Genomic DNA, 14,755 nt, shown 5'->3' with positions numbered 1-14,755 from the left:
CAAAATGCCATCAGGTTTCCAAATTTTAATAGCGCAGAGCCAGCAAGTCACTCTCCCAAGGCTCCCTCCTGCTGAATGAAGGATCACTGGCTTTCTTTCCAAGGAAATAGATGCATGAAACTGCACACATCTTTCCTGGAGAGTAAAGAAAAAGTATAGTATTCAGAGCAGGGCAGGAGCCATGCTCCAACATTGCTCTGTACATTGAACCACTGATTCCCACAGCTTAAAGCAAGGGCTTTTTGCAAACACTGAATAAAAGCACAGCAATTTCCAGAGAAAGTGCAAGAAATGGCATTAATTATACTAACATTATTGTCTACCAAAGCTGCTTTCAATCATTTTTATATTCAATAGCATGCATCATCATGAATTGGTGATAAAGATAGATGAAAAAAGGTAGTGATAATGAAAGTTATACAGGTGTAAATTAGAGCATATTTTTAAACTACTATGAAGTCACAGCTTCTTGAGATAACACAAAATTATAGGATATGTGCACATCCTAAATTGAATGCTGGAGAATTCTGTACTGTTCTTATGCTGGTTGGTTATCTCTTGGGCAAGGCTGTCTGGGAAAGCAACAAACCTCTATTCCCAAAGCTTCCTACTCCAAACCTGGTTCTGGGCCCCGGGAGCCAGCGTGGGGACAGTACAAGCCATTGTGTGCCAGACACATTCATGGTCACTTACTATTTGGGGAGCAGCTATGGAGGCACTGTAACCTCAGGTCCCCAGCCTCAGCCCTCTCCTCCTCAGTCCTGGAAAAGAGAATATAGAAGTAGCACCTTGAACAGAAAGAAAAGCTGCTCCCAAATGTACACAAAAAGGGTAAAAACTAATTAGAGTCCAACGTACCTGGGCTCCTCCATCTACAGCCAGGCCCACCATGCAGATGGTGATGGGCTCAGGAAGGACTTGGTTCCCCTGGCTTTGCCCCTCTTGGGGGAAAGCTCATGTAAAGAGGCCTTGGGGAATAGAAATGAGGGGCTCAGGGCTGCATCTCTCCACTCTTCCCCTCTCCAGGGTGGATCTAAGCACCGGGGCCCAGCAGCACTGGACAGTGTGTGTGTGTTGGAAGTGGGGATGGAGCTGCTGCTGCTGCACCATTTTAGTGCCAGTGCATGTGATTTCCAGAAGGAGCAGCTCTGTGGATAAAGCTTCCTGTGTTGCAGAATAAAGTACAGAACAAATCCAAGGCAGGAGGTTGCACTTATCCCTGTGCACGGATGAAAGGGGAACAGGAAGATTGGAAATATTGATGTCTGTGTGAAGAGCTACTGACTCTGCCAATGGGAGGTGCCTCAGGTCAGTAACTGAAACCCTGCTCAGGTACCTGGGTGACCAAGCAGGAAATCAGAGCAAAGGTTGGCATGGCTTTGGAAGGCATTGGTATGATCTGCACATCTGACACGAGCACAATGGACTTAGAGGAAGCAAGCTGTGAGTATGGTACATTACAGAAATGTGCAAAAAGAGGAAAAATGGTGTATGAATGATAATTTGAAAAGTTCTGGTTCTCACAGTGCTGGGAATAGTCCTGATTTATTAGCTCTGCTATAGCTTTGGTCCTGCTGTCTGTTTCAAACTGCTCCTAGCACTTAAAACTACATTTTCTGTCCCTGCAGAGACATTTTGTCTGCACTGCTATCAATGGCAGTTTGAACTCAGCTCACTCCAGAATTTCACCAGTAGCATCTGTCTGCTTAGGTTGGTGTTGCAGATCTGAGTAAGGGCCCAGTCAGCAAGAAAAATGTTGTGAAATGTTGTGAAATCAGCTGCAGTGGCACAATGGGTGTTGATGGACAGCTGCAAACGCTGTGCTAGGGATGGGTGAGCTGGGGGAGGCTGAATCTTGCAGATTTACTTGCTAAATGTGTTGGTTTAGCAGCCCCTGGTAAGTGGGATTGGCTTCACAGGGAGCACAAGGCTGGATCCCAGACTGAACCAGGGCTCTGTGATCTCTGTGTGGGTCCCAGGGTGGGAAAAGACCCTGACCTCTCTCTGCAGTGGGATTCTGTAGCCCTGACCAGCCTGGATGCACATCCAAAAGCTGCTCTTGTCCCCACTAAAGAGAGCCATGGGTAATTCCAGTTCCCTCACATCACAAATTTTCATTCCTTGCCCAAGGCAGTGATGAGCTCTCCATTGAGGATCTCACTTGGATTTGATTTCCACCCTTTCAGGCCCCATATCCCTCACCTCAGGCTTCAGTCCTCACATCCCTCCACCCCTGGACATTCCCTTGTCCTCCCTGGAGCTGCTCCTGTCCCTGTTCCTGCAGCTGTGCCTCTTGCCCAGGGCTCCCTCTGCCCCACCAGCACAGCCAAGTTTTCATTCTTTACCTGAGAGCAAAATCCACCAGAATCCTGGGAGAGGGAGAGGTGTGGTGGGGACGGTGCCTGAAAGGGTTTTTTAAATATATGAAAAAAATTGAAGGCAAGAAACTGAGAAGAAACTTGGGAAAGAATTGAGTCTGGGTGAGCTGGCTGTGCTGGCCCTGCCTGGATGGATGTGGGGATGGTGTTGGTGGAGCTGCTTGGTCTGAACAAGCAGAATTCTTGTGAATGCATCTTAATTATTACACAGCCATAGGGAAAAAGCTGCCAAAACAGCAGGGGAGAGCTAAAGCTGCTCAAACAGCAGCTCCTAAACAGCTGGGCAGGGGAAGAGGAGAAGGTCTGGCACCATCCCTGCAGCTGCTGTCACAGAGATTATCAGACTTTATGGGACAGAACAAAGAATCCCTGTCCCTTTGGCTTATTTTTGGCTTAATATTTCATAAAGGCTGTAAGATTTAGAAATTAATTATTGATTAATTAATTGAAAATGACTAATTGAATAAATGCACATATTTAAGATAAACCACAGTTTCTTGCTTCTGTATCAATCATTTCATGTTGGTTATTTGAAAGATACAGAGTTGGATTTTTCCAATGGTTACCTGTAAAATGCCTTTTTTCTGCTAGGACAGCACGGCCAACAGCAAAGGCCAGGTTGCATTTTAAAGTGACATCTAGTTTTTACTAGATACCTGCAAGAATTAATCTCCATATCACTGAGCTAATTTTTTCTTCTAGCAAATTAACCCAGCAAACAATATTTTATTACAGATAAACAGGCAACATGTAAGAGCTAGTTCCTAAAGGGATCCTCAGAGCAGGAAGGGAGGAAGCAGGAGGGCAGTGAGGGCTCCTCTTCTCCTGGCTGGGGTAAACCTCAGATGAGGGACTGTGCTTATGGCCACATGGGGCAAGAGTGTTCATGTGGAACAGAGCAGGAAGAGAAACTGGGAGGGATGGAAGAGAGACACTTGTTATGAACTAAATAATGAAAAAGATGAGCAAAAGCTATAGACACACATTCATTTCAAAGGAAAACACAAAAAAAAGGAAGGAAAAGCACTTGAAGGACAAAGACTGAAAGCTGACTTTGCAGTTAATTCTGATAATTTTCTGGAACACTTAGAGCATGAATAATACCTCCAATTCAGTATAATTGAACTGGTTTTCTCAGAGTTACCCTGAGGGCTATTGTACCTATTATATCTGAAGAGCTCTGGTGTCTTTCAATTGTATGGTGTGAACCACAGAATCTGTTTTGTCTGGACTTCTCAAAGTATCCCAAGCCTAGATGGGACATAAGGGGACCTAGCACCACAAATCTTTGATTTTTCAGCAGCTGCTTCACTGTTTTCCTAGTTTAGGAGCAGTGAGGTGCTTGGGTACCGAGGATTTGGATGTGCTCCTGCCTGGGGCTGGGCAGCTCCCTGTGCTGGCTGAGGTGGGCCCAGAGCAGGCTGTGGGGCAGAATTTGGGGTGCACACAGACATTCCTGGGGTGTTAAAGGCCTCCCCACGTTCTCAGAGCAGAGGCTGCCCTGGGATGGGCAGGCTGAGGTGAAGGAGCAGCAGGGCCACAGAGGGTGAGGCAAAGGATGGAGCTGCTGGAGGGGATCAGACAGCAAACCATGGGGTGATGAGGCTCATCCCCTGCACATCCCCTGCACCTCCAGCACAGCTGGGAGCTCCCAAGGGGCCATTTCAGCTCTCACATCCACATGTCCAGCAGATCTGCTGCTGTTCTATGCAGTTGCATGCAATTAAAACGAAGTGCAATGCAATGAGAGAGTTGAGAAAACACGTGCAAGATTAGCGGCGTTTTACTGTCAGTACTTTTCATAAAGCAAATTTCTTCCCTGGGAGCAGAGGCCTGTAGGATAATATTCCCACCAAAAAAAATTTATCATGCAAAATGGGGCTGACACTTTCCTTCCCTGAGTCCCAGGTGCTAAATGGAGCTGTTGGAGTAATAATAAAGTTTAATTTTCAGAGGCATACAGGAGAGTGCCTGTTGCACAGGTGTGCCCAGCCCAGAGGTTGGATGTGTGCTCCAGGGGGTGCTGGCTCTGCACTGAGGCAAAGGAACAGGCAAAAAGGGTGAGGAGATGTGCAAAGTAACTGGAAGGAAGAAAGGCTGGAGGGTTTTATTCATGAGGTATGAAAAGGAACATGGAGGTGGAGGAGTAGGAGGGAATGTGAAGTATCCCTGGGTATGTGCACAGGAAGGAAAGAGGATTTATTTTATTTTCTATTTGTGCAAAGGCAGATGGGAGCTCAGGGAAGTTGTGTGGGACTGAGGGCACCCACAGCATGCAGCAACAGGGTGCTGTTAATGGACTGCCCCTGGACCCCTGCAGTCAGAGCATCCCCAGGGCACAGCAGTGAAGCTGAGCATGAATAGGATCACTTTAAAGATGAAAAAATTTGGTATATTGCTGCACAGCTTTGAATCTCTAGAATGATCCCATGGTAACACTGTCTCTGGGCTTCCCATTATGTATTCAGATACAACAATTAAAATAATGTGATATAAAAAAAGAAAGTGATAATCATGAAGTTAGGGAACACCACATGCTTGAGCTGAGTGTGCCAAGTGTGTGTGGAAGGGCTGGGAGGAGGTGACTGAGGAGGGAATTGTTGGGGGTGGGATTGTGTCATCTTGTGAGGGCAGGAGGAGCCCAAAGCAAACCCACCATGCCCACGTGAGAGAGAGAGAGAGGTCCCTGTCCTCTGGGCCATTAATATATTCTGCTATTTACTGTTCCAGTAGTGCTGCTTCAACAAGTCTCCTTGGCATTTTCCAGTCTAACTCAAGATACTGCTCCTTATAGTTCTCCTGAGCTCCCATCTGCAATTCTCACTTCAAAAATTCATCTGGTTTCCCTCCCTGAGTGCTGATTTACCCTGAGGCACAGACTGACCCCTTCCTCCTCACTGTGTCTGGGCTTTCTTTGCTCCCACAGAGAATTTTTTAGAATTCACTGTCATGTCCAAATGCAAAATTAGGAAAATCATGGTTGTTTGCCTCATTTCTCTTTTCCTTCCAGACTGTCTGAAAGGCAGACAGAAAACCTGGATGTTAGCACACGGATAACTGCAACAACAGAATAATGAATGAGATAACCAAGGAAAAGCAATAATCATGGAAGCTCTCTAGTTCTGCCCTCTCAGGAGAGCTCCTCACTCTGAAATTCTGAAATTCCAAACCTTCTGTCCCCCCAGAGCTTCTCCACCATGGAGAAACGGCCCCACTGGTCTGACAAACAGCCATGCATCCTGCTTATATTTCCTGCCCCCAAAATATCTTTATATCACTTCAGGCCATAGATTTTGGTGAGGATTTTCTGTACTTCTCAGCTCTTCATCCTGCGAGGATCCATCTCTGCTGTGTGAGCTCGGGATCTGTGCATTCTTCACAATCCACAGCTTTAAACAAAGCCTGAACTTTCTCTCCAAAGAATGAGGGCAGGGGAGCAGAGTGACAGAGCATCTCAGGGCCTTGGGACCCACCAGGACTGCAGTCCCCCTCAGACCCTGGTGGCACTGGGTGGGTGTTTTGCTTTATTTGTGTGCATTTGGCAGCTCCAAAGTGGCCTGGTGGTGGCTGGAAAATGCCTCAGCAGCTTGTTGGGATTATTGGGAGGTGCCTGTTGCACGTGCTGGGGGAGGATGGATGTCACATTTGGCACACCCCCACAGTTTTACCTTTCTAGAGAGGGAGAATCAGCTGACATTGGCAGCACAGCTTTTTGTGAATTGGGTGCATATTGTAAAGATTTCAATGAGTACAGGAGAAAGGGTGGGCACTGGGACAGCACAAAATTGATGAAAAACCAAACCAAGGAGGACCTTTTGAGTTTGCCTTTCACACCTTTTGTGTTTGCCTTTCACACACACCTTTTCCAGGCGCCTCAGAGACTTCACCCACGAGTGCTGAATGGGTGAGAGCCTGAAACTAGCAGAGTCCATGGAAACCTCCCCTGGTGGAGTGACTGACTGCACTGACCTTTCTCTGAAGTACTTGATGGCTTCCTGGTCTAGGAAGTTCTGTTCTTCTCGAAAGCCCTGCTCAAAGATTTTGCGCTTGTGCCTGAACTCAATGACAGTCTTGGTGTAGGAGTTGAGGGTGGTGACAGAGGCTGCCATGCAGCAGGTGAAGGAGCCCCAGGCCAGACTGTGGAGAGAGAAACCAGCAGACAGAGCTGGGTTACACAGCAGCTCATGCCACATTTCGGACACACACACACAGGCTGGGACCAGGCAGGGGAGCTGGAGGTGACAAACCCATCTCATCTAAGCTCCTCTTTCTTACCTCCAGCAAACCCATCTCATCTAAGCTCATCTCACCTCAGCAAACCCATCTCATCTGAGCTCATCTTACCTCCAGACACCTGTGGCTTATGCTCAGGCAGGCAGGAGGATGGGCTGGGGCTGGCCCATGGTTCCTTCATGCCATGGAGAACCCTGCGCTAAGGCGAACACTTGGTGACACTATGGCCAGACACCTCCTGATCTCCTCTGAAATGCCTCAGAGCCTTGCAGACAAATGTTAAAACCCACACACTCCTGGAGGGAGCAATGTCAGAGAGCCTTTTGGAACAGTTTAGCCATCCCTGGGACACTGGCTGCACAATGCCACTGCAGGGGTGGGTTCTAATCTGCTTTTTATGACTTCCTCAGACTACTGTTTTTCCTTCTTTCCTGGTTCATGGACACCTCTGGCCTTCCTGCCTTGTGTCTGGTCTCTGAAAGCCTGACCAGAGCAGAAGACAACAGTTCCATTTTGTGGAGTCACCAGCCTGGGGGGTTCCTGGCTGAGTGCCCCAGAGTGAAAGCAGTGCCAGCCAACCTTGGCCAGCCAGCACACCTGCAAGTACCAACCAGGAGCACAGGGAGGGAGAAGGGAAGTGGAAAAACATAAAAGACTGGCCCAGGTTCAAGCTGGCACAGCAGCAAGTGTTGTCCTGGCTCTGCTGGCAAGTGGGGTCAGCTGGGAGCTGCTCTGGTCCCTGCTTGTGGACAGAGGTTCCCTCCAGCTGCTCTTGTTCTCCCTCAACTCAAGTTCAGATGGGGGTGGCAAGGGACTCATGGCCCCAAGGAGTTGAGGTGCTTTTTGAGCATGAAATGAGGCTGCAAAAACAGGCCCTGAATTGATCCTTGTGTCTGCAGAGCTCCTCTGCTTTCCAGCTCCCCTCAGCTTCACGCTCAGCCCATCAGCTCTGGCTACACAGAGCTCACAGTGGCTGCCTAAGCAAGCTGGATTAACTCCATCACCTGTGATGGTGACACACTTTACCTGCTCCTTTTTTTGCACTTTTTCTGTAACAAATGGATGTGAATTATGCAGAGCAGAAAGTATCCAGCCCCAGTAGCATTATCTTATAAATACGCATTGTCAACACAGCTCTCAGCATGAGCTTTTTTCCCATTCTGCAAAGGACCTGCAGACAAGGAAGCAGTTTCTCATTTCAAATTAGACAAAACTTGAAAAAGAGCACATATTCATGGACTGAAAAATCTGGGGGAAAAAATGGCTCAAGTAAACAGAAATGGCTCATTTCAATGATTTCAAAATTCAGCTTATAACAAGTCCTGCAGGGACTCCTGAGGCAAGGAGATGTGTGGAGGCAGCTCTTTCCCTGTCAATTTTGAACCTGTTAGCCAGATGGATTCAAATGAGAAGGAAATGCAGTGACCCTGGGGTGACAAAGTCCCCTGAAGTTCCCCATGGCAGGAAGGGAGCTGGGGCTGGGTGTGAGGGGCACACTCAGCATCTCCCTGGCCTGCCTGGGTCTGCATCCCACCTGGAGTGTGGGGAGAGCTCCAGCAGGGCAGACATTTCCAGCTGGGCTCCCAGACAGTACCCAGGAAGAAACCAGCCAAAAAGCACACGCCTCACTGTGCCTGGGGAATGGAATTTGAGGGAGAATTTCTCTTGGATGTTTCTGATGGTTTCTGATGGAATCAGAAGTGCTGAAAGGTTCAGAGAACAAAATACTCTCAGTGCTTGGCATTTGGGAAATCACAGTAATTAGGCAATTAGGATAGATGTACTTTAGTTTTTATGGACCTTGGTTAAATGCTATTTATTTTGAATTGTAAAGAGTGGTTGTCCTACCTTAGGAGTTACACCTGCCTTAGGTGAAGGCCTCTTTAACAGCAGTGTTGTTAATACTCCATGGGCTCTCAGGTTCCCCCATGGCTCAAACAGCTCAGGCTTTTTATATTTATTTGCTTTAGAGAGTCTGAACTCCAACATCTCCTGATCTTCAGGGGCACTGAAATTCCCACCCTGGAGAATCCCCTGGGCCACTCCTGACTCGTGCCAGAGCCCAGAACAACCTCCAGGCCTTGCCAAAGGCTTGGGAATGGGGTTGGACAACAGACACCACCCTGAGACATCCGAGCAGACCAGGAGCAGCCCTTCCTCGTTTTGGGGAGAGGTGTTTTTATCATTCCCTTTTGATAGAGGGGAAGCAGAGTCACAGAAAACTTAAGTTTCCCACTGGCCCTTGGGAAAGGGATGGCAGTGTGGATCCCCAAGACCCCCTGGCTCTGGGACATGGGGACAGTGTTCCCAGGGCTTGCCAGGGCTGTTCCAGTTCTCTGGCTGGGGCTGCAGTGGCACATTCACAGCAGATGGAATTAAAGGTGGTGGTGACAGCTGCTGGCACAGGGCTTCTCAAAGCTCATGCTCCAGGACATCACCACAAACCAGGTGGAGCAGAAAATGATTCCTGCTGTGTGGTTTTCCACCAGGCTGGGTGGGCATTCGTAATTAACCCTTGTAAAAGAAGGTGTTTGAGTCAGGGTGGTGCCAGGGGAGGTTCTCTGGTCTGTACAACAGTGCTGGCTCAGTGTTAGCTGGAAGGCAGAAGCCTTGGTTTTGCTTCTTTTGACCTCCAGCCTGTCCTTTTCCAGGTCTGCTACCCATCAGTAGCATGGCATGGAGACCCCATGGCTGTGCTCAGGCTGGAAATGCTGCTGCTGCTCAGCCCTGTCCCAGCTGAGCTGGTGTTTGCACCTTGCCCCACATCCTGCACGGATCAATGGGCTGCCCTGGAAGCACCTGGGAAGGGAGGGATGCAGGGAGGGAGGGAGATTGCTAAATGCAAGAAGGAGCTTTGTGGCTGCAGTGGCTGGAGAGGGCTCAGCTCCCAGGGTGGCTGTGTGGAGGGGAGCTCAACTCTCACCCCAGGAATTCGGGCCGAGGGGATGTTGCTCCCACGTTTCCCTGCCTGTGAGTATCTCAGAGTCCTCCACAGTGAGACCCAATCCAGGGCCAGTCCTGCTCCTTGAACCAAAGCCCACTGTGCCTTCCCTGGCTGTGGCTGCCCAGGGAGAGCTGAGGGAGAGGCTGCTCTGGGACAGGGCTGGGGTCTGGACATCATCCCTCATGGAACACAGCTCCCAGCCCCATCTGCCGTGGGACACATCTCCTAAACCCATCTCCCATGGGACAGAGCTCCCAGACCCATCTCCCATGGAATACCAGCTCCTAAACCCATATCTCATGGGACACCAGCTCTATCTCCCATGGGACACAGCTCCATCTCTGTGGGACACAGCTCCCAGTCCCATCTCCTCTGGGACTGGACATGGCTCCCAGCTCTGTCTGCCATGGGACACATCTCTTACACCCATATCTCATGGGACACCAGCTTCATCTCTATGGGACACCCACTTCCAGCTCCATCTCCCATGGAACACCACTCCATCTCCCATGGAATACCAGCTCCCAAACCCATCTGCCATGGAACACCAGCTTCATCTGCCATGGGACACCATCTCCCAATCACAATGGGACACCATCTCCCATGGGACACAGCTCCATCTCTGTGGGACACAGCTCCCAGCCCCATCTCCTGTGGGACTGGACATGGCTCCTAGCTCTATCTGCCATGGGACACATCTCTTAAACTCATATCTCATGGGACACCCAATCCCAGCTCCATTTCCCATGGGATACCAGCTCCCAACCCCATCTCCCATGGGACACCATCTCTCCATCTCTGAGGGACACAGCTCCCATCCCCATCTCTATGGGATACCAGCTCCATCTCAATGGGATACCAGCTCCCAGCCCCATCTCCCATGGGATACAGCTCCATCTCCCATTGAACACAACTGCCAGCCCCATCTCCCATGGGACACAGCCCCCTCTCTGTGGGACACAGCTCCCAGCAAGGAGTGTGGGTGGGATGAGTGGGCCCAGGGAGAGCTCGGGATGCCCTGAGGGACCCTGGTGCCCACTCTGAGCCATGGGGGCTCTTGGCTTGCACAAGATGAAGGAGAATAATCTAATGAGTGTTTATCATGCAAGACATTTAACAACATTTTGAAGTCTGAGTATTGCAGTAAATTGCAAAATAGATTACTGAAGACAAATATGCCTTATTATTTAAATCTATTGAAAATTATACAATTATTGTGACAGAGTTGTTATAAATATTAATATAAATATTATAAATATGTGAATGCAATGTATTTATAAGTCCATTATCACATGCAATAAATATTCATTATTGAGACACCAAATAAGCTGTATTTTAAATATAATGTGATTTGTATTTTGTAGCACGTTGCTAAAATGGTAGAAACTCCTCCTATGGAACACAGTGGAAAGAGGTGAGAATGAAAGACTAATAATTCCCTGCAGTGCTGTGCATAAGAAGTATTTACTTGTTGGTGTTAGCAAAGATTGTTGTCTTTGTTTTGAGATGGAAAGAAAATAATGTGCTATATTTGGAAAGTACAAGAAGAAAGTATTTTCCCTATCCATCCAAAGAGGCTGATGCCTCTGGAGGATTGGGGATGTTGTTTGCAGGTATTTTTATTCTCCACAGCCTCCTACTTTTGGTAAGCTTCTTATAAACGTGCAAGCAATATAAGACAGTTGCTGTGTCTTGGCCAAATTAGTTTTATGTGATTTTAGAAGATAAATGGGAAAGGTGAAAAAAAAAAGCAAACAAAAACCCAAGTCCATTTTCCCAAGCCTTCTCCCCATGATCCACAGGGAAGTCTCATCATGCCAGGAGCACTGCACCTTCCTCTGCAGTTGTGTTCAAAGCTGCACCCTAAGGTTCAACTGAGACATTAATTAAAAACAAGGGGTGGAAAAAAAAATAAAAAAGCTCAAAGTCTCAGAAATGCCATGGCAATTATGTTCCTAAATTGAACTTTAATGAGAGCGCTCAATCTGTGTTGGTAATTGTGGGTGCTGTTTATTTACAAATGCTCTGTACCTGCTGATAGCGCAGCTGCTGCTGCACAGAACTATCCCCACACCTCCAAACCTGCCCGGCCCTGGGGGCTCCTGCTCCTGCAGGTTTGGCAGCTGGAAATCCACAGGGATGTTCCTGTTAGCTGGAGGTGGGAGGCTGGATGTGTGCAGCATCCCAACAGCTGATGGAACAGCTCCAGAGAGAAAAGATGAACGTGGGGTGACACTTACCAGAAGGACCATCCATAGTCCCAGGAGTGTGGTCGCCAGTCCTCTGGCCCAAGGCTGACTGTCACTTGGAACACTTGAGTGTACATCATGTGTGCCACCATCCCCAAGAGACCTGGGAAGCAGGGATCAGAACAGGAATTTTTGTGCCAACATGGTTTTTTTTAATCATTCTTGAGGGAGCTACTGCTGGAAGTGCTTTGAGAGCTCCAAAAAAGTCTTTGTTGTACTTTTATGCCTCCTGTTCTACTGTGGAGGAGGGAGCTGCATGGGCAGAGGAAAGATGTGACTGAGAGCTCATTATTTTACATCATTCTGAATTCTCAATTAAGAGAGGAGTTGAAGAATCGTTGAGGAAAATGCTGCACAAGGAGCATCCTCACCAACCCAGCTGCTGCAAACCAGGGGTGTGCCACCCACAGAGATCTCCCAGCCCGCCACAGACAGGCCCAGGTGAGAGGAGGAGGAGGAGGAGAGAGGCTCCTGCAGGCAGTGCAGGCTCAGTGTGCTCATGCCACACAACCATAATCTGTCCCAGCAGTTGCTAAGATTGACGAATTTCAACGCTCATAAAACACTTGGAAGCTGCACCAGGAGGTGAAGTGAGCTGGGTTCTCCTGATGTGTGGGGAGAGAACACCACTGGGGCACTTTTGGTGGGGCAGGGCAGGAGATGCTTTTGTGACGCTGTCAGAGCTCACTGAGAGGACTGCAGCTGTGTGAGGATCAGACTTGCAGTCTCTGTGAAGTTAAAGAACAAGGCTGCAGTAAATCACAGGGTGGCCTGAGTGGCTCTGCCTTTAGCTGGCCACTGTGGTCCTGCAGTTTAAACAGGAAGAAAACACCTGAACTTTATATTTAAACCGCCCTTTGAGGAAAACCAAATCCCACTTTTCAAGCAGTGGTAGTCAGGAGCAGCTCTGAGGCTTGGAGAATTTTCTAGCTACAATAATTTGGGATGTTCCTGCCATGGCACCTGGGCAGGGCAGGGTGATGATTCCCAATGGGCTCAGGCTAAGGAGATGGGGCTGGACCACTGTATCCCAAATGGTTCTTGGACCTACAGATGTGCAAAAGCCTCTAGTGCTGCAGTGGCAGCTCCAGGCACTCAGAAATACCAATATTCTGCCATGGTGGGTGCAGTGAGGTCTGTGTGACACACTTGGACCATTCATTCACTGTTCCCTCTGACCATCTAATTTTTCCCATGGTTGCCCTTCCCAAACATGGAAGATCCTGATTTCCCTCCCCCAACCACACCCACTTTTTGGCTCTTCTTTCCTTCTTACTCTCAGTACCTAAACCACTCCATTGCTCTCCCCAGGCCTGTGGATGATTCAGGGCAGCTCTGGGGGAGGAAGCAGGGGAATGTTTGTGTTGTGGGCACGTTGAGCAGGACCTTCAGAAGACAAATGTCAGCTTTGATACAAACAAGTGCAGAGGCTGAGGGAAGAGTTGTGTTTCAGGGAGCTTACAGGGGTGATTTGCTCAGCTGCCTCGTGCTGGAGTGACACACTGCAAAGATAGGAGGTGGAAAGAGCAATTCACTCCAGGAGAAATGAGATTTGGGCAGGGTGGGTGGCCTAATGGGAGCACAGCAAAGTGCTGCACACCTTGCTTTTTTCCTGCTCGTATTTAATTTCCAGAATGCACCTGCAGCTTGCTGAACTTTTTAAATCAGTGGATTTTTTTTTTCAGCTGACAGTTATGCCTTGATCTTAAGTTTGGAGTTTGCTGTTTCTACATGTCCTGTGAGTAATTTTTCAACCCGAATAAAATATTACAGCCTGCCCTGAGAGCTGTCACTGTCACTGAGAGGCAGCAGGAGTTTGACACAGGCAGGACGAGCCCCAGCAGGGCTCTGTCACGCAAACCTTGCCCAGGGTTTGAGCCACCCTCAGCCCTGTGGCTGTGTGGGAGGCTGGGGTGACACTCGCTGATCCAGGTGAGGAGGAGGAGGTCACCAGCAAACAGTGGAAATGTTCTTTGTTTTATCTTGCTAATGCCAGGGTGGGATGGGGCTGGATCTGCACCTGGCAGGGCTGTTGGTGCTGTTATGCCACATCCAAATTAAAGCAGAATAATGCAAATCTTTTGTTGTGCTGCTTCATGCACTTTTGGTTTGGTCTATTTTAGCTGTGCCTTGCCAAGTTCTCCGTGGGGAAACCCTCTGGTCCTTTTTGCTGTACATTTAATGAGCTGAAATGAGCTGCCTGTGCCACAAACCAACAAAAGCTCCATGCCCAGGATCATCTTTTCTCCCAGCTGGGCAGGGAGGGCACAATGCCTGTGCCCATCCAGGCTCCAGGGCAAGAGATGTTTGCAGGTGGAAAATCCTGGTGATGTGGAGTGGCTGGCAGTGCAGAAACATTGATCATTTTCATAGCTGGCTGGAGATCCTGAGCCTTGCAGGACCAGAGCTGCATGGAGGTGTCAGCAATGGGAGAAATTGAGGAGCTTTGGAAAGCTGGAGATGAAGGAAATTTGTAAAAGACAACGTATTTTAAAGCATTTTCCTATATTTTTTACTACAAATGCCATTTGTGGAGTATATAACATTAATGAAAATGTTTTATTATAAATACTATGTGAGAAACATATGTAAGTTTTTTAGTTTGTGTAAGGTTAAGAGGGATGCCAAAATTGTGATGTTGTGGGGTATTTTTTAGTGGCTCATAGAAACAACAATAAGTGACCACACTGTTGGGATATTTTTTCCTGAACTTTAGATGTTGAGCTATGAGAATGTGGAGATCTCATTGCACTTTTATGAGGGAACTGAAGCATGAATTTAATGAAGAGTGTTATGCTCCAATGGAAAGTCCTCTTCATTACCTAATTTCTATTAAGCTATGTCATTATAAATATGCTAAGCTTAAATAAATATAGTTTTCTTCTTTCCTCTAATATCCCATGCCATTGAAAATAACAACTAGCAGTGTACTGGGGTCTGGGGTTTTATCC

At 48.1% G+C, this 14,755-nt stretch overlaps 1 protein-coding gene across 2 annotated transcripts in view; it reads right to left on the bottom strand.

Annotated features, from left to right (window-relative positions):
- The window catches only part of GSG1L (GSG1 like), a 56,517-nt gene that overhangs the window by 7,565 nt on the left and 34,197 nt on the right, over window positions 1-14,755 (bottom strand). Inside the window, exons 4-6 of one of the 2 annotated variants that reach the window (XM_063171149.1) lie at window positions 11,796-11,907; window positions 6,348-6,515; window positions 694-761 (exon numbers count right to left, since the gene is read on the bottom strand). In XM_063171149.1, coding sequence (XP_063027219.1) covers window positions 694-761; window positions 6,348-6,515; window positions 11,796-11,907 — 348 coding nt within the window. The remainder of the gene's footprint in view (window positions 1-693; window positions 762-6,347; window positions 6,516-11,795; window positions 11,908-14,755) is intronic. The other variant, XM_063171148.1, reaches the window with a different exon arrangement.

Source organism: Melospiza melodia, chromosome 18 (assembly GCF_035770615.1).
Source record: "Melospiza melodia melodia isolate bMelMel2 chromosome 18, bMelMel2.pri, whole genome shotgun sequence".
Lineage (NCBI taxonomy): Eukaryota > Metazoa > Chordata > Aves > Passeriformes > Passerellidae > Melospiza > Melospiza melodia.
This window is presented reverse-complemented; position numbering and strand designations above follow the sequence as displayed.